The sequence below is a fragment of the Danio rerio genome, chromosome 13 (genome assembly GCF_052040795.2).
Source record: "Danio rerio strain M-AB ecotype USA chromosome 13, GRCz13ab, whole genome shotgun sequence".
Lineage (NCBI taxonomy): Eukaryota > Metazoa > Chordata > Actinopteri > Cypriniformes > Danionidae > Danio > Danio rerio.
In genome coordinates this window covers 52,825,951-52,846,558 of record NC_141033.1, presented here as the reverse complement: position 1 = coordinate 52,846,558, position 20,608 = coordinate 52,825,951, and the positions used below count along the sequence as shown (strand labels likewise).

At 40.9% G+C, this 20,608-nt stretch overlaps 1 protein-coding gene across 5 annotated transcripts in view; it reads left to right on the top strand.

Annotated features, from left to right (window-relative positions):
- The window catches only part of lyst (lysosomal trafficking regulator), a 197,837-nt gene that overhangs the window by 72,735 nt on the left and 104,494 nt on the right, over nt 1–20,608 (top strand). For all 5 annotated transcript variants that reach the window (XM_087279768.1, XM_087279772.1, XM_087279769.1 and 2 more), the window contains 8 exons: nt 2,404–2,630; nt 4,473–4,539; nt 6,249–6,358; nt 9,798–10,164; nt 12,582–12,738; nt 15,186–15,359; nt 15,622–15,782; nt 20,316–20,506. In XM_087279768.1, the coding sequence (XP_087135894.1) occupies nt 2,404–2,630; nt 4,473–4,539; nt 6,249–6,358; nt 9,798–10,164; nt 12,582–12,738; nt 15,186–15,359; nt 15,622–15,782; nt 20,316–20,506 (1,454 nt within the window). The remainder of the gene's footprint in view (nt 1–2,403; nt 2,631–4,472; nt 4,540–6,248; nt 6,359–9,797; nt 10,165–12,581; nt 12,739–15,185; nt 15,360–15,621; nt 15,783–20,315; nt 20,507–20,608) is intronic.

Below are 20,608 nucleotides of genomic sequence, written 5' to 3'. Positions count from 1 at the left end.
TATATATATATATATATATATATATATATATATATATATATATATATATATATATATATATATATATATATATATATATATATATATATATATATATATATATATATATATATTGAACACAGTTATAAAAACAACACTGAACTAAACACATTTTAGTAATCTGAACATATTTTAATAACTTTAACACTTATTAGCACTTTTTTTTCTACTGTCATTCCCAACATTTGTAATTTCAGTAATTTTGAATGGAAAAAAAGGGGCATTGAACATGTTGTCTGTGGATTTTTATCTTCAGATGTAAAAAATATCATTGCCTCTTTATTTCTTATAGCAACAGCAAGACTAAAATGCACAATATATCATACCTATCAACATTGGGATGTGAAAATAAGGGATATGCCCACCATAATAAGGGATTCCCCTTCAAACCGCATGTACAGAATCCGTTTGGGAAACAGCATCTGTTTATCACTATGGAGCGCGTCAGCTGACAGTCATGCACCCTTATATGACTGTTTTAAGGATTGTATAGGATGGGCGACGGCACCTGTAATCAAAAGGAAATGGAATCGCACCGTTTTTAATATTTATTTATAAATCCTAAAGCGAAAGCACAAAACAGACTCAGGTTTTAGAGAAAGGGGCGACCCCTGGTGGTTCGGCGGTATGGGTTGCAGTATAGGGAGGCTCGGCTGTTCAGAGAAAGACTGAAAATACGGGAGAAATACGGAAAAATACCTATACGGGATGATAGCGGGATAGAACTGTCAAATACGGGAGAATCCGGGGAAAAACGGGAGGGTTGCCAGGTATGCAATATATATCTAACTGAAGAGTCGGGAACAACGGAGTTGAGGATCCACGTGCAGTTTATTAATAGGAGTAGTCAGGCAGGCAACGGTCAAGACGGGGACAAACAGAAACGTTTAGGAAATCCAGAATCGTAGTCAAGAAACAGGTGAATGGTTAGGACAGGCAGCGAAAACAACCAAAATAATAAAACAAAACACAGCTAGACAAGGCAAGACAAGAACAGAAAGAAAAACGTTTGTGATGTTACAATAACAAGACTCACTCAAAGACTGTGTTAATATGGTCCGTCTGATTATGCCATCATGAGCTTCCAGCTGTGTGAGTGCAATCAGGAAGAGAACTGGAACTGCTGTGTGTGAGGTGCATGATAGGCTTTATGGTTCTTATTAGTGGCAGATTTGTAGTTTTCTAGTTATCTGCAATTGCTAGATCGCTAGTGATCGTGACAATATAAAATAAATTAAAAGTATCTATCTATCTATCTATCTATCTATCTATCTATCTATCTATCTATCTATCTATCCATCTATCCATCTATCCATCTATCCATCTATCCATCTATCCATCTATCCATCTATCTATCTAGCTATCTATCTGTCTGTCTGTCTGTCTGTCTGTCTGTCTGTCTGTCTATCTGTCTGTCTATCTGTCTGTCTATCTGTCTGTCTGTCTGTCCGTCCGTCGGTCTGTGCGTCCGTCTGTCTATCCATCCGTCCGTCCGTCCGTCTGTCTGTTTGTCTGTCTATCTATCTATTTATTTATTTATCTACAGTATCCACCCGTCCGTCCGTCCATCTGTCTGTCTATCTGTTTGTCTGTCTATCTATCTATTTATGTCTGTCTGTCCATTCGCTATCTGTCCATCAGTCTATCTATCTATCTATCTATCTATCTATCTATCTATCTATCTATCTATCTATCTATCTATCTATCTATCTATCTATCTATCTATCTATCTATCTGTCTATCTGTCTGTCTGTCTGTCTGTCTGTCTGTCTGTCTGTCTGTCTGTCTGTCTGTCTGTCTGTCTATCTGTCTGTCTATCTATCTATCCGTCCATCTATCTATTTATCTATCTATCTATCTATCCGTCTGTCTGTCCATCTGTCTGTCTGTCGTCATTATCATCATCGTCATTTGCCATTTTTTCTTTCATTTATCATCTGTTTGTTCTGTAATAGTAGTTAAGTCATTCTGTCTGTCTCTTATATATCTATCCATTCATCTTTGTATGGTATCTAGTCATCCTTCTCTTTCTGTCTTTGCATCCATCTGCATGTATGTGAGAGTGTGTGTAAGGAAGTGCTCTGTGTGTTTGTGTGTGTGCGTGTGTGAGGCAGAACTTCATTAATAAAAAGCACCCAGAGCTTGCGCAGAAGCTTCAGGCTAGTTCACAACTAAATCATGCGGTTCTTGCGTGTGTGGCACCTCCATCAGCTTAATTTCTTTTTCGCGGAGCTGAGCGCCATGAGCTTCCTCTGGTACATACAGTTCTTGCTCTTCAGCTCTTCTGTGCGTACACTTGCACCACATCCAGTCATTCTTTTGCTGCTGTACTGTTGTTTATAGTCAGTGTTGTGTCTGTGACAGGGCTAAAGGTGGAGGCTGGAGTCTCATTGAGGGAATGTACATTGGGGATGGCAGGAGTGCCTCAGGGCTCCGTCCGCGGACGTCTGCTGTTTCCGGAGATCTGCCTGATGGAGCTGCAGCTGTTGGCCAGCGGTTCTCCAGACCTGGAGGTTTTGGGTCATGTGTTGCAGAGCCTGTTAGCCGCTGTGAAAGGCCACCACAACAATGCAGCGCAGCTCTACCAGCAGGTCAGAGTCGTTTCTCTTTTATTCATGGGTGTCGTTACATATTGATGCTGTACAGTGAGGCGTCCTATTGCAGAACGCGTAATGTGTAATATACCTGTGGTGTCTTAAATGATAGAAAGTAATCAGCTGAAATAGTATACTTGAAACCAAAGACACGTCAATCCACATTACAGGAACAAGATGACCTTTTGCGAATCTTTTAACAATAGGTTGATTTCAATCACGTGGTTTTGGTGACGTGCAAAATTCTGAAGGAGGGCAGGAAGTCAAAAACTAAGTGGAAGACATGGAGGAAAGTCCATATTTCTGTGACTTATACCATATTTCAACGGAGATATGAATAGAAAATAACCATATACAGTTGAAGTCAGAGTTATTAGCCCTCTTTGAATTGTTTTTCTTTTTTAAATATTTCCCAAATGATGTTTAACAGAGCAAGAAAATTTTCACAGTATGTCTGATAATATTTTTTTCTTCTGGAGAAAGTCTTATTTGTTTTATTTCGGCTCGAATAAAAGCAGTTTTTAATTTTTTTAAAAACATTTTAAGGTCAATATTATTAGCCTCTTTAAGCTTTATTTTTCGATAGTCTACAGAACAAACCATCGTTATACAATAACTTGCCTAGTTACCCTAACCTGCCTAGTTAACCTAATTAACCTAGTGAAGCCTTTAAATGTCACTTTAAGCTGTATAGAAGTGTCTTGAAGAATATCTAGTCTAATAGTATGTGCTGTCATCATGGCAAAGAAAAACAAATAATTAGAAATGAGTTATTAAAACTATTATGTTTAGAAATGTTTTAAACAAAATCTCTCTGTTAAACAGAAATTGGAGGAAAAAAATAAACAGGGGGTCTAATAATTCAGGGGGGCTAATAATTCTGACTTCAACTGTATGTTGGGATGATCCTTGTATCTTGAAGGGAACCAAGTTTTCTACTCAACTAACATATATTTGACTGTCATCGAGGCGGTAGATACTGTATAAGCTATTACATTACATGAAAAATACTATAGTAAATACTGTTTGGATGCATACTATATCTAATTACTTTAAATAAACTGTCGTACTAATTATATTGTAGCTGTGGTACAACACGACTGTAGTTATAAGCTAATTTTTTAATAGGCTTCAGTTTTTTACACCATAGTTATACACTATATATTATACACATAGCTAGGCCTGTAAATAATCTTTATTGGTGCTGTCACACGAATTATCGCATTCAGAAAAGTTTGTACACTTAAATGTATTGAATAAATGTTTATTACAAGCCGCCTTTTCTTCAGTTTTTCTGCCATTTTTTTAAACGTTCCCCCCTTTATGAGCTAACACTTTGAAGTCTGTAAAAGCTGTTCGGCATTTCTTATTTTGGCTGATTTAAACAATTATAAACCACATAAAACACAAACATTTTGATGTTCTGGTAGCGATTCCCATGTGGAAGAACCACTTCCTGCCCTCCATCTGAATTTCATCAATGACGTCATGTGAAAACAACCTATTGAAGATGTTTTTGTCTTGACAGAATTTTTTTGTTGTAAAAACCTTTAGCCCAGGGGTGTCCAAAGTCAGTCCTGGAGGGCCGGTGTCCTGCTGAGTTTAGCTCCAACTTGCTTCAACACACCTGCCTTGAAGTTTCTAGTATACCTAGAAAGAGCTTGATTAGCTGCTTCAGGTGTGTTTGATTAGGGTTGGAGCTAAACTCTCCAGGACACCGGCCCTCCAGGACCGAGTGTGGACACCCCTGCTTTAGCCCATCATCATTTGATTTTTCTGAGGAGTAAAATCTGATCAGTCACATTAATTATTAAATCATTCTGTATTTGTTTTGGTCAGGGTGGCGTGAAAGTCATTCTTACTGGATTCCCGAACATTCTCAGCCAGTCAGATGCCTCATATAAAGGTGTGTGTTTATCTCAAACTTCCGCCAGTGCTTACTGTATTTCTTCAATGTGTGGATGTTAAAATTTATTTTTAATTTCATATTTTAAAATTTAATCACAAGCAATAACAGGTTGGTTGTTCATACCATTTTAAATTATAATAAAGTATAAAATGTTGCACGTTTAGGTTATTGTTATGTTCATCCACTCTGGTATGTTTTTAATAACAATATTTTGGGGTTTACCGCAGATATATATTGAAGTAATCATTTCAGTTTTAAATCGGGGTGTCCACTAGGTCTTAAATTCAAAAACAAAATTTTAGGCCTTAAAAAGTCTTAAATTCACTGAAATATTTTGTTGTAGGTGTTAAATCATTTCAAACAGGTTTTAAAGAAAACACAGTCCCTCCCCTGCCGTCCAAAGCCACGCCTCCTGAAACACGAACACACACCTTAAAGATGACAGCAGAACTCTCTCACGTGCTGTCCTAAAGCGAATCTGCTTAGTGGTTGGCCATCAGCGTGCAGGAATTACACTTATTTCTAAGCCATACTTGCATGCTTTTTCAGAGCGAAAAATTAAAGTAGCATGGTAAACAATATAGGGAGCGCTTCACAGGCTGTCATTTTTCAAAAATGAACCAATGTGAATTTAAAAGCAACTTCAGCTCAGTAAAGCAGGCTATGTTGAATAGTGCTATTTACTGATGTTTTGTTGTTAAACTAAATAAAAATTTTCATTATGCTGTAAAAGAACCTTATGAAACTAAAATAGTCACATCAATCTTTCAACGGGAGATTTGAGTGGCTGAACAACACTTCTGTGCATATAACCCATTCACAACAACACACTCTACATCAGCTCTGCGTGACTAATATACTTTTGAAACAGAACATGACATGTCTAACAGAAATACTTCAGCCATGGTGTCGTCCTTCCTCCAGCGTGCAAAACTAACTCCACTATTGATTTAGGATTGTAAAGTTTGGATTCAGCATTTGTTTTTATCGCTGTCACTCTCTCGTGTGCACATGACCACGTGGCGCATGTGTACGCGCAAAAAATGGCATATCTGCGTGAACAGGGGTGTGAAGTTGTACAAATGTACATTTGCTGACAAACAGGTTGGGCTGCTCATCAGAATTATAGAAACTATCGGCCTGACAATGTTTCATTGGATGAACATTTTTTTGTTTTAAGCCTCACCCAGAATATAAAAACACTTATAAATACTTTTAGATCATTTACTGTAATCATTACTATTGGACTGTGAAGAGATTTTCAACCAGCACAACAACACATGTTTCTGAACACAATCACCTGCTGCACCTTTCAGTTTGCGTTGTCCAAGTAAAGCTACCCAATCGGGCTGACTTCCATCCAATCACCAACAATACTTCTCAGTAAAACCTTTTATTTATATATATATATATATATATATATATATATATATTTACATTTTTTAACGCAAAGAGATTCACAACAGCAATTCACAACATTCCCCATCAAATTGCCTTGGGAAAGACAACAAAAAACAATGATATGATTCCTCATGATAATACCGCGCTTTTAGGAAAAAAAACCTTAGTGTTTAACCCTGTATAAGACTAAAATTGAATTCTTAATGGTTTTAAAAGGGTCTTAAATAGTCTTAAATTTGACTTAAACCTTGCAGAAACCCTGTAAATATCGTCATAATCTCTCTATGCTCTGTCGTACCCATCAGAGTGCCAGACAGTACTGATGGAGCTGCTTGTTGCCATGGTGAGTGACAGGATCACAGCAGAGGAACTTGCCCTGTTGACCCGCCTCTTCCTGGAGAAGACTCCGCCCACTGTAAGTGCAACCTTAGTTAGCATTTAAATAATGCCACAGTGAATTTATAAACTGCATCAAACTGTTTTCACAGAAAAGGACAAGATCTGACACAATCATAACACAAATGCAATCAGTCTGATCAAACAAGAGGGTTATTTTTAACTCTGTCAGGAAGTGAACACGCAGATACAAGATGTACTTTTAGTAATGCCAACACTGATATTAATCAGCCTGTCTGCATTTCATTAATTTGATTTATTATTCTCAGTTTTATTCCTTCTCTCTCACCTTTATTTCTTTTGTCTCGTTTTTAATGCTCTTATTTACTAGTATGTGGTTTATACTAGTTTTGTTGACGATTGCTTTACAGTACAGTCAACGTGTGTTCTAAGGATTAACAAAACTACTTTTTTATAAATCTCTTGTGAATGGGTTGTCTGAATTTAACTTCATGTTGACAGTCTTGCTGTATAAACGTTGTTGACTATTAATGGAGTCCCCTGGTACTGTTGTGTAGATGGCAGTTACTGTAAGTGTGCTTTCACACCTGTAGATCGATTCTTTTCTTCCGAAACAGGGATTACAATGGTTACAATGTTTATTTTTGTTCTTGTCATGGTTCGCTTTCACACGGCAAAGTTTCTAAACTGACCAAAATAGTTTAAACAGGTCACATGCGAGTAAACTGTCCTCACAATAGTCAGTTTCAGGGTTTATTTTTCTAATTTATAATGATAAGCAATAAGACATGATAAGGGAAAAGGTGCACTTTAATTTTGACACTCACAGACATCGTCACCAAATAAATCAGAAAGGTCAGATGTACAGCCTCATTCAAAATCTATTGAATCAATCAATTTATCTAAAATTAAACGGAAATGTTTGTAGTTTCTGCCAACCCGACTCTACATCATAACTTTTTAATCCAGATGGACGGGGCAACCATTACTGCATCCAAAATGGTGAAAAGCCTTGAAGTAACAATTGATGACCAACTAAACTTCTCTGACCACATTTCTAGAACTGCTCGATCGTGCAGATTCGCACTCTATCATCAGAAAAGTCCGACCCTTCTTATCTGAGCATGCAGCTCAACTCCTTGTTCAAGCTCTTGTTCTCTCCAGACTGGATTACTGCAACTCTCTACTAGCCGGGCTTCCAGATAACTCTATTAAACCTGTTCAGCTGCTTCAGAACGCAGCAGCACGAGTGGTCTTTAATGAACCTAAAAGAGCACATGTCACTCCGCTGCTCATCCGTTTGCACTGGCTGCCAGTTGCTGCTCGCATCAAATTCAAAGCTCTGATGTTTGCTTAGAAAGCGACTTCTGGCTTTGCTCCTCCTTATCTGCTCTCACTTCTGCAGATTTATGTGCCCTCCAGAAACTTGCGTTCTGTGAATGAACGTCGCCTCGTGGTTCCATCCCAAAGAGGGAAGAAATCACTTTCCCGAACCCTCATTCAATCTGCCCAGTTGGTGGTATGAACTCCCTAACTGCATCAGAAACGGCAGAGTCTCTCGCTGTCTTCAAGAAACGACTAAAAACTCAACTATTTACTCTCCACTTCCTTTCCTAATCTGCAATTGCCTCTCTGGCTCCACCACTAACTGTATTACAGAAGAAAAAAAAAACTAATGTTTTACTTCTTACACTTTACATACCTGAAACTTGCCTACAGCACTTATTCATTGTTGCTCTTATAGTTGTGTAAATTGCTTCCTTGTCCTCATTTGTAAGTCGCTTTGGATAAAAGCATCTGCTAAATGACAATGTAAATGTTATTTAAACAAGTGTTGGCTATAATTCTGCATTATAGGCTAAAATTAAAGAGAGAAATAACAGATGAATCGAGACTGCATCAGATCATGAAGCAGATCAATGTTGATCTTTCTTTCAAGGGGTCAGTGCAGAAATAAACAAAACAACAGGCCTAACACAAAATATTATAAGATTAAAACATGGAACAATCATCAGATGGTAATTTTGGTCAATTAGCCTGATGGATAAACCGCTCTCGTTAATATTTCAGCATGCTTTCACTTTCGTATTTGACATGAAACACACATTTACTGGTGAGAATGATGACATCGCGCCCTACTCATATTTCTCTCTTCATATAGCCGTATATATGCCTATTGCACTTCCATAATACACTGATATAGCCTGGTTCAGATCGTTTTGCTTTCTCACTACAATCCATTTACTCCAGAGTTCAGTCATGATGAGACCACCTCATTCAGGCGGTCTCTGGCCGATTGTTTTGGCATTAATCTTAGCACGATTGCTATTTTTACATATGCCAACTAAACTGTGTTAACTGGGCAAAAGAGACAAACGTCTAGGTGTGAAAGCACTCTAAGACTTATTAGCATACTAAAACTCCATCTGAGTAATCACATCGCTTGCCAAGAATTACTTAAAGCAAAACAATAACATATAATTTTACAATAGCAATCTCTATAATCACCTACAGTAGTCAGTTATAAAAGACAAGGGATTGTTCATCATGTATATTCATAATTTCACACACAGTATTGTGTGTTTGCTTGATGATACTAAATCTAATCGTTGTATTTTGAAGCTCTTTTCTTGGCAGCCAGACAGCTACTGTATTCTCTTCATCAATAGTCAGTAATGGCCCTGTGAAATGTGCTTTTCCCATTGGTGTGTTGTTAATGAAGGCCCATAGGGAGTCGTAAGTCAGAGTCTGTACCTCAGAACTGATGGCAGTGTTAGTGCACTCTCTCTGTAGCTGGAGACAGAAACATGCGTCATCAAACAAAAAAGCCCAAGACCGGTTACTCACTGAAGCTAAGCAGGGCTGAGCCTGGTCAGTACCTGGATGGGACACCTTATGGGAAAACTAGGTTGCTGTTGGAAGTGGTGTTAGAGAGGCCAGCAGGGGGCGCTCAACCTGTGGTCTGTGTGAGTCCTAATGCCCCAGTAAAAGTGAAGGGGAAACTATACTGTCAGTAGGCGCCGTCTTTCGGATGAGATATTAAACCGAGGTCCTGACTCCCTGTGGTCATTAATAATCCCATGGCATTTCTGGTAAAGAGCAGGGGTGTAACCGCAGTCTCCTCCGCCATCGGCCCTTACGACCATGGCCTCCCAATCATCCCCATCCACCGAATTGGCTCTATCACTGTCTCTCCACTCCATCAATAGCTGGTGTGTGGTGAAGCACTGGCGCCGTTGTCCTGTGGCTGCCGTCGCATCATCCAAATGGATGCTGCACACTGGTGGTGGTGTGTAGAGACCCCGCCTTATGATTGTGAAGCACGTTGGGTGTATGGCCATACACAATAAATGCGCAATAAAAATACACATTACATTCAAACCAAACCATCCACTTGAATACTGATATATGTCATGTAACACATTCTGCAGTGTTGAAAGCGTTAAGTATTTTCTTCACTGAATGCCTGATTATGTGTTTGTTTGGATCATTTGCAGGAGATCTTGCTACGAGGCGTGCTTCAGATCGTGGAGGCAAACACAGACACAGAACCGCTATACTTCATGTCCTTTCCCATGATCCCTGGCTCTGGGGGTCCTGGCCTGAGCCCCTCCCCTGGGACAAGGCCTCATGGGGCGACTGCTGGTAAGGGTGGTGTAAACACTATTCTGAGGGGTAAACTACCGCTCGGCCGTGGTGAAGCAGACATGAGCCGACCTGGTCACCTGCGCTCCTCGCCCTGGCATGCTGCACCCTTCCACCTGCCCTTGGTGGGACAGAACTGCTGGCCTCATATGGCTAGTGGATTCAGCGCATCGCTGTGGGTGCGGGCTGGGAAAGATGAAGACGGACGATCTAAGAAGGGTGAGAAGAACATTATTAGCTTTATGTACTTACCCGGGCTGTGCCATTAATCTAGGATGTGTGCAGAGTCATTCTTACTTTAATTTTCCTTTGGCTTAGTCTCTTTATTTAATCAGGAGTCGCCACAGCGGAATGAATCGCCAACTTATCCAACATATGTTTTACACAATAGATGCCCTTCCAGCTGCAACCCAGGATTGGGAAGCATCCATACACACTCACTTATACACTACGACCAATTTAGTTAATCAATCCCCCTATAGCGCATGTGTTTGGACTGTGGGGGAAACCGGAGCACCCGGAGGAAACCCACACCAACATGGGGAGAACATGCAAACTCCACACAGAAAACGCCAACTGACCCAGCCAGGACTCAAACTAGCCACCATCTTGCTGAGGTGACAGTGCTAACCACTGAGCCACTGCGTCACGCTAAATAATATTGTAATTAATTTCCAGCAGTTTGCATTTGTTCCTCTCTGCAAAGCTCAATTTCACGTGGAAATCATTATATTATGTAACGTTTGCACTGCAGTATGGGATGTGCTTGATTTATTGAAGAATATTAGATTTATTCATGTTTCTAAAAGTGTACGAGAGACTAGTGCTGTTCATGTGAGGAACAACACACACACACACACACACACACACACACTAACACACACAAACGTAAAGTCATTTTTTTAGATCATAGTGGACAAACATAGATGACCTACTCATTGTTTTAGGATAATTATGGTTACATTATTTACCAATAAAGACTATGATTTTTACCATAATCAAGCAGTGCTTGTATTTACAGCAGGGGTCTCAAACTCAATTTACCTGGGGGCCGCAGGAGGCAAAGTCTGGGTGAGGCTGGGCCGCATAAGGGATTTCACAAAAAAAAAGTCCTCAAATGTCATTATTAACAGTTTTAATTATTTCTTCTGAACATGAAGTGTCCTGAACATTAACAGAACATTGAGTGAAGATTATGAACAGTTCTTCTGAACATGGCATCTTTTGCCTACTTCTTACTGCCAGAGACTTGTGCTTCTTTTCACAAATCTGAACCACTTTTGGCTTTAGAGCGGAAGCAGTTGAGACCCTCAGTATGGCTTGGGGGAACTCACTCAAAACTTCCATTCCCTCACCTAAAAAAAAGGCGTATATATGTATAAATAAAACACCCCCACCCCACTCCAGTCACATCAGTCCGTACCAGTCTGTATCTACCTATAATATATATAAGATGCAGGCTGTAGCTAGGTAGGTGGCAGGCTGCAGATAGGTAGCTAAGTGGCAGGCAGGGGCGGGAACAGCTTACCTTGGTTCTGGCCGGCGCGAGTTCCCTCCTAACACTTCCCGCCCGTCACAGCGTCTAACAAAGGGGCGGGGTGCGTGGTGACGTCACTGGCATCCCCGCCCCTTTGTTTACACGGCGGGCGGGGAATGCCAGTGACCGCTGTGTACGGATAGAATCAGCGGAGCGGGGAGCACTCTCTCTCCCCGCTCCGCTGATTCTGTCAGAGTACAGCGGTCGGCGCGGGCCACAAAATATTGCACTGAGGGCCGCAAATGGCCTGTGGGCCGCGAGTTTGAGACCCCTGATTTGCAGTATTTTGTAAATATGGATATTGTGGACTAGTGTTTTAGTGCAGTATTTATTCATATAAGATTTTTTTTTAGTTAAAGTTAAGTTATTATTAGTTTAAGTTTTGATTTTAATTAGTTTTATTTCTAATTATCTTTGATTTCTATTGCATTTATCTTTATTTATATTTTCATTTTCACAAGTTTAGTTTTAAATGTACCGATATTTTTATTTCTAATACCAGTACATCATTTAAAAAAAAAAATGGTTTAAGATGGGTGGCACGGTGGCTCAGTGGTTAGCACTGTGGCCTCACAGCCAGAAGGTTGCTGGTTCGAGCCCCGGCTGGGTCAGCTGACATTTCTTTGTGGAGTTTGCATGTTCTCCTCATGTTGGTGTAGGTTTCCTCCGGGTCCTCCGGTTTCCCACACAGTCCAAACACATGCGCTATAGGGGAATTGATGAACTAAACTGGCCGTAGTGTATGAGTGTGTGTGTGAGAATGAGTGTTTATGGGTGTTTCCCAGTACTGGGTTGCAGGTGGCTGTGTAAAATATTATGTAATATTAGTTGTAGGTTCATTCCGCTGTGGTGACCCCTGATGAACAAAGGGATTAAGCTGAAGCAAAACCTAATATTGGTTTATGATATGTTATTATAGTGTCTGCTTTAATCATTTTAGCAGTTGGTTTATTTTTATGCTTTGTCTGTAATACATTTTTTGTTAGTAATAAGTACCTCTGACACCTTTTTGTTCTATCTTTTTTATTTTTCAGTTTTGCCAAAAAAAATGTAAATAGTTTTTTTATTGAAGGTGTTTGATGACTTGTGTGTGTTGTAGAAGATGAAGTGTGTGTGGCAGAGGAGTCTCCTCACGGTTCTGCACACGTCACAGAGCAGCAGACAGAGCGCTGCCTCCTCCATGTGCTCTCCATGGGCTCTAAAGCACTGATGCTTCAGGTGTGGGTGAACATCTCCACTAGAGCCTTCACCTTCAGGTCAGTGACTTGCACTGTGTACTCGTTTGCTGTCAAAATGATGCCTCAAATGCAGATGCTACAGGGGCTGGCTTTACACTCCACTGCATTTAGATTGCTGTTTTGTTATTGAATGCCAGTGAACACCATCTATTCTACTCATTGTGGGTCAGGAAGTTAGATCAGTTTAGTGCTCTTCTTCATTTGTTTTGTTATTTGACTCACTAAATGCATAACAGCATTCCTGTAACTCAAGCTGTAGATGGAAATTAAAATGTATACTTTTAATCAAATGTAAGGCACTTTGAATAAGTGTGTTTTGAAAATGCATAAATCGAAATGTAAAATTTATTCGGTTAGCAATTAGATTGTGAATGCTGATATTTGTTGATAAAAATTATTTTCTGGCCTTTTAACTCTTCTTGTTTTGTTTTAGTTTTATTTTATTTTTATTTTTTTCAGATTTAAGTCTACAACACGCTTAAACATGATGTATTCATTCATTTATTCATTTTCTTTTCGGCTTAGTCCCTTTATTAATCTGGGGTCGCCACAGCGGAATGAACCGCCAACTTATCCAGCATATGTTTTACGCAGCGGATGCCCTTACAGCTACAACCCATCTCTGGGAAATATCCATACACACTCATTCACACTCATACACTACGGACAATTTAGCCTGCCCAATTCACCTATGGCGCATGTCTTTGGACTGTGGGGGAAACCAGAGCACCCTGGGGAAACCCCGCAAACGCAGGGTTTACATTACATTACACCAAACATTACATCACCAACACATTTTTTGACCTTGACAAGAAGGTGTGGCCTCAAAGCCACTCCCATGTTACATCATCACCACATGGTCCAGTGGAAGACATTTACCAGACGTCACAATATTTTGTTCTTTGATTATTTTTATTTTTATTTTTTTATTTCTATCTCTGTTTTCTCGATTGCATGTTTTCCCCTTGTTGCCGTGGGTTTCCTCCAGGTGCTCAAGTTTTCCCACAGTCCAAACACATGCGCTATAGGGGAATTGAATAACTAAATTGGCCGTAGTGTATGAGTGTGTGTGTGTGTGTGTGTGTGAATGTGAAAGTTTATGAGTGTTTCCCAGTACTGGGTTGCGGCTGGAAAGGCCTCAAAGCCACTCCCATGTTACATCATCACCACATGGGCCAGGGGTATTTTGAAGACATTTACCAGACGTCACAATATTTTGTTCTTTGTTTTTTTTTTATCTCTGTTCTCACGTTTGCATTGACTTGTATGCAATGTACTCCTACAAAAACTTAATTACCCCTTTACTGTAAATCCAACATATATTTATCACCACCTGTTTGTTCGGCATGCCCTTAACATGCATCACAGTGTGTTTTTTTTTTTAAATGAAGGCAGGGGGCAGCACATTAGCCCAGTGGTTAGTGTTATGACTGATGCTGCGTTCACACCAGACGCGGAACGCGCATCAAGCGCGAGTGATTTACATGTTAAGTCAATGCAAATGCGCGAATAGACATCCTGCAGCAAGATACACGCGAATGGCGCGTCGCGAATGACGAGAATTGCGCAAATGGTGCCGTGCGCATGGCGCGATACGCGCGATTGGCAATGGAACGGCGCAATTGAGCATTTGCGTGTTTGATTCGCTTAATGCGCGTTTCACGCGAATCACTCGAGTTCGAAAATCTTAACTTCAGCGGACATTCGCGCCGCGTTAACCAATCAGGAGCTTGCTCTTGTGGGGGTGTGATTGTGACGTATCGCATGTTGTCGGTGTCCCAGGGGAAATCCTCCAGCAGACACCGACAAGAAGTTCATCAAACTGGGCTGGGCTCAGTCAGAAGCACCGCTGAAAACCTCCATCAGCCAGATTAAGTTTCTGGAGGAGTTTATGAGCTCACAGAGCTGGATGCACATCTGAAAGGATGTAGTGGACTCAGACACGACCCTAAACGTATCGATGCTGTTTTTCAGTCTTCATAAAGCACATAAACACTGTTATTTTCTTCATAATATCCATGTTAGCCATTTAGCTATGAAGCTAGAGTTACGGGGCAGACAGAAGCCCCGCCCATCACGCGAATCCGCGTCTGTTCTGAAGTGAATTTGACGCGCGAATGAAGCGGGGTTTGACGCGTGAATGAAGCGGGGTTTGACGCGCGAATATCGCGATTTAGCCGCGCGTTCCGCATCAAATGTGAACACAGCATTATGGTGCGGAAGCTATCCGGGCGTCTCAAGTTCGAATCCCGGCTCGTGGACTTTTCCCGATCCTACCCTTTTCTCTCTCCCACTTCACTTCCTGTCAAACTCCTGTCAAATAAAAAAGCAAAAATACCCAAAATAAATCTTAAAAAAAAATTTTAAAAAAACGAAGAAACTCTGCGTACATATGGACATGGCCTTAAATTAGACAGAATTTGGTGCTGCTTAATCTTAAAGTGTCTCTTGATTTGTGAATGTAGGATCTGCATTGATCCCAATGATGAGATGAAGGCGGGTCTTCTGGCGCAGGCGGAGTCTGGAGATGAAGTGATCCCAGCAGGCAGGTGGCAGCATTTAGCCCTGACCTACACACAGCAGCCCGAGGGCAAGAAGAACATCCATGGTCAGCTCAGCCTCTGGGTGTGTGGCATCAGGTCAGTGTGCAGACGCAGAGGATGAAGTCAAAATCAGCTTTATTGCCATTCTGCTACATATGTGGAGATACAGAGGAATATAATGTTGTGTCTTGAGATATGGAGCGATTGTGTGCTAGTGTCTGGGGAAAGTGTCAGAGATGGAGTGTGTTTTCTAACATAACATGTCAAGCCAGCTCACACTCAGAATTGAAATCAGAGCTGCAGACAACAAAAGCTACGCTGTGCATGTTTAATCCATCTTTACTCTGTGTTATTGCAGGAAGTGTGATGTATCTCTAGACTTCACTCTGCCCAGGAAGTCCAGTTTGTCATCAGATAGCAACAAGACCTACTGTATGCTTGGACACTATCAGCACTCCGCAGAAGAGCAGGCCAGCCCAAGTGCACGCTGGGATATGGGCACACTGATGCTCTTCAATGGTATGAAACCTAAAAACACCTGTAAATATTGCCTTTATATAATATTAAAGTTCTGTTTAATGGAGAGCATTTGTTTCAACACATTTCTAGACAATAACTCATTACTAATAGCTAATTTAATTAGCCATGATGACCGTGCAAAATAATTTACTAGTCGTTTTGTAAGATGCTTAAAGGTGCTGTTGTTTTTTCTAAAGCATAAATATATATATTAATAAAATGTTTGCAGATATTTCAGAAACATGCTAAGTGAACATTCTTGTTTATATGTAAAACAATGCTAAAGTCAAATATTCCTCTTTGAGAATGTGAGTTACGTGCCCGAACGGCTGTCTGTTTTGGTCTCTTTAACCCGCCCAATGCCACTTTAGCCAATTGTATTCTGCAGTCCGGGTTGCCCTCATGGAAAACAGCGTGTTTCATTCATTCAGTCAGAAAGGCTCTCAAAGCATGTGCTTGTAACCGAAATGCGACCTTCGGTGGAAAGTAGCAGACTCTGAAATGAGGCGCAGATTCAGTTACACATGAGTTTATGAATTAACAAATAGTATAAATATTACGAGCGTAAACATTAGGCGAGTATCCTATCAACATGCTACCTGAATAGATTTGCAGTTTTAAGCAATTTGGCTGTTTGCACCAGACGAAACATGACAGAAATGTAAATACAGCCGTTCAGAGGCACAGAATAGTGCACTCACTGCACTCCAGCCAAATTTATAATCTAATTATTTAACCGTTTATTTTATTCTACAGATCTGAGGGTGAATTATCTGCTGCTGCTTTCTTTCATTCATTTATTTTCTTATGCTGCGTTCACACCAGACGCGGCAAGCGCGAGTGATTTACATGTTAAGTCAATGCAAACGCGCAAAAAGACATCCTGCAGCGCGATATGCGCGAATGACGTGGCGCGAATGACGAGAAATGCGTGGTGCGCATGGCGCGAATGGCGTGGTGCGAATTGAGCGTTTTGCCCGTTTGACGAGCTTAATGCGCATTTCGCGCAAATCACTCGCGTTCGAAAATCTGAACTTCAGCAGACATTCGTGCCGCGTTAACCAATCAGGAGCTTGCTCTTGTGGGGGTGTGATTGTGACGTATCGCCTGTTGTCGGTGTCCCAGGGGAAATCCTCCAGCAGACACCGACAAGAAGTTCATCAAACTGGGCTGGGCTCAGTCAGAAGCACCGCTGAAAACCTCAATCAGCCAGGTTCAGTTTCTGGAGGAGTTTATGAGCTCACAGAGCTGGATGCACCTCTGAAAGAATGTAGTGGACTCAGACACGACCCTAAACGTATCGACGCTGTTTATCATCCTTCATAAAGCAAATAAACACTGTTATTTTCTTCATAAAATCCATGTTAGCCATTTAGCTATGAAGCTAGAGTCACCGGGCAGACAGAAGCCCCGCCCATCACGCGAGTCCGCGTCTGTTCTGAAGTGAATTTGACACGCGAATGAAACAGGGTTTGACGCGTGAATGAAGCGGGATTTGACGTGCGAATGAAGCGGGATTTGACGCGCGAATGAAGCGAGTAACCTCAAATGTTCATGCGGCTATTTACGCACGAATAGTGCGATTTAACCGCGCGTTCCGCGTCTGGTGTGAACACAGCATTAGTCCTTTTATTAATCTGGGGTTGCCACAGCGGAATGATCCGCCAATTTATCCAGCACATGTTTTACGCAGTGGATGCCCTTCCAGCTGCAACCCATCTCTGGGAAACATCCATACACACTCATTCACACATACACATACAGCCTACCCAATTCACCTGTACCGCATGTCTTTGGACTGTGGGGGAAACCGGAGCACCTGAAGGAAACCCACACCAACGCAGGGAGATCATGCTAACTCCACACAGAAACGCCAACTGACCCAGCCGAGGCTTGAACCAGCGACCTTCTTGCTGTGAGGCGACAGCAATACCTACTGCACCACTGCATAACCCTGCTGCTTTCAGCATATGGCAATAAATGTCATGTAAAATGGCATTCAAACTCACATTATCAGCATTTAACACTGAATAAAGCACATGAGCTGTACCTGAGCTGATCATTGTCGGTTCTCTGTTGTTCACCTTTGAAAAATAGAAGCCGTATCGTATATATATATATATATATATATATATATATATATATATATATATATATATATATATATATATATATATATATATATATATTATATATCAATTCGAGGTGTTGGTTAGAACAAAAATTCCTTCTATTGCCTGCCGATGTTTTTACTTAGAACACAATTTAAATCAGCCTTTAGGCTCAATAGTCAGACTCGCTCCTGTTGATGTCAATCTGGCAACCTGCGCTTGCCTTTGTTTTGATCCAGGAATGCAAATCCTTGTTCAACCACTGGGTGTCAAACTTACATACTGCACCTTTAACTTGTGTTATTGGACAACAGTGGTTTATTCTGTAGCCGAAAACTATATATACTATTTTATAGCACTAATAATATTGATCTTCATAGTTTATAAGAACACACACACTTTTTTTATTCCAGCTCATCTCCAATAAATCTCCAGAAGAAAAAAAAAAAGTGACAAATTTCAGTTTAGTTCAACTATCCAGTACATACAGTAACATGATCCATACAGATCAATATGTTGCATTTGTTGTATGTTGCATTTGTGTTCTGTATTAGCCGGCAGCTGGCCCTCTGCAACTCTCACATGGTCGCCCACTGAAGCTAAGCAGGGCTGTGCCCGGTCAGTACCTGGATGGGAGACCACATGGGAAAGCTAGGTTGCTGCCGGAAGTGGTGTTAGTGAGGCCAGCAGGGGGCGCCCAACCTGCGGTCTGCGTGGGTCCTAATGCCCCAGTATAGTGACGGGGACTCTATACTGCTCAGTGAGCGCCGTCTTTCGGATGAGACGTTAAACGGAGGTCCCGACTCTCTGTGGTCGTTAAAAATCCCAGGATGTCCTTCGAAAAGAGTAGGGGTTTAACCCCGGCATCCTGGCCAAATCTGCCCACTGGCCTTTGTCCATCATGGCCTCCTAACCATCCCCATATTCAATTGGCTGTATCACTGTCTCCTCTCCACCAATCAGCTGGTGTGTTGTGTACGGTCTGGCGCAAAATGGCTGCCGTCGCGTCATCCAGGTGGATGCTGCACACTGGTGGTGGATGAGGAGATTCCCCCCACTGTGTAAAGCGCTTTGAGTGCCCAGAAAAGCGCTATATAAATGTAAAGAATTATTACTATTATTATTATTATTTATTAAGTTGAATAAATGTTGTAGAAGTTTTGTAATAATTAATTGATGCTCTTTGTGGCTAGATTAATTGGTAACACTTTACAATAAGGTTCATTACTTAATGCATTTACTAACATGAGCTAATCAGGATCAACACTTGTACAGCATTTATTAATCATAATTGAACATTTACTAATGCATTATTAACATTCAAGTCTGTGCTTGTTAACATTAGTTAATGCACCATGAGTTAACATGAACTAACAATGAACTACTGTAATTTCAATAACTAACGTTAACTAACATGAACAAATACAGTAGTAAATGTATCGTTCATTGTTTGTTCATGTTACTAAATTCATTAATTAACATTAACTAATGAACCTCATTGTAAAGTGTGACCGATTAATTATATAATGCTGTTAGATGTAGCTTATTGATTATGCTAGCTCATGGGTTAACTAATCTGATCAAATGTTACCTTGAGAACAAAAAAAATAAGTAAATAAATAAATAAATATGCATTATAGGGTGGCACAGTGGCTCAGTGGTTAGCACTGTGGCCTTACAGCAAGAAGGTTGCTGGTTTGAGCCCCAGCTGGGTCAGTTGGCATTTCTGTGTATAGTTTGCATGTTCTCCCCATGTTGGCGTGGGTTTCCTCCTAGTGCTCCGGTTTCCCCCACAGTCCAAACACATGTGCTATAGGGGGATTGAACAAGCTAAATTAGCTGTAATGTATGCTTGTGAATGAGTGTGTACGAATGTTTCCCAGTACTGGGTTGCGGCTGGAAGAGCATCCTCTGCGTAAAACATATGCTAGAATAGTTGATGGTTCATTCCGCTGTGGCAACGGCTGATAAATAAGGGACTAAGCCGAAGGAGAATGAATGAATGAATATATATAATACAACACTGGTTTAAAGATCATTTGTTTGCTCTTTAAAAGTCAGCGATGTTGTTGATAATGTGGGCTCTTCCTGTTTCTGGTGGTTTCCATGCGTGAGCTACAAATTCTCTGCATTCCCTTCACATAACACACTTTCCTTGACAGAATGGCTGTTCTGTTGCTGCTAATAGGTCATGAATGGCCCCAGTCCAGCCGTTCCCGACCTGTGAAACGCTCTAATGTGGTTAGACGCTCCAGAGCCACTCCATGCCTTTTTTTTTCTTTGTTTATTTGTCTTCGGATCACAGCCTGCGGGTCAAACGTCCACTACACTTCTGATTGATTTCTCACTGTTTTATGTAGTCTTGAATTCAGCACCTTATTTCTTTTTTTTTTTCAAGAATGTTGGTTGTTGTGTGTTTTAGGCTCTAGAATTGACACGACCGAGGCGTTTTACCTGTACGCCAGCGGTCCTGACCTCACCTCCATCATGCCCTGCAAATACGGCAAGCCTCATGGCACACTGTCCAAGTACGTGACGCAGGAGGGTCTTCAGTGTGAGCAGATACGAGAGCTGCTCATGAGGAATGCAGACGTTGACATCTCGCCTCTTGTTGTAAGTCACTGCACCTGTGAACATGACTTTATTTTTATCATTTGAACATCATAAAGTTCTGCAGAAGGCTTATATGCTAATATATTTGACTGCTACACAGTT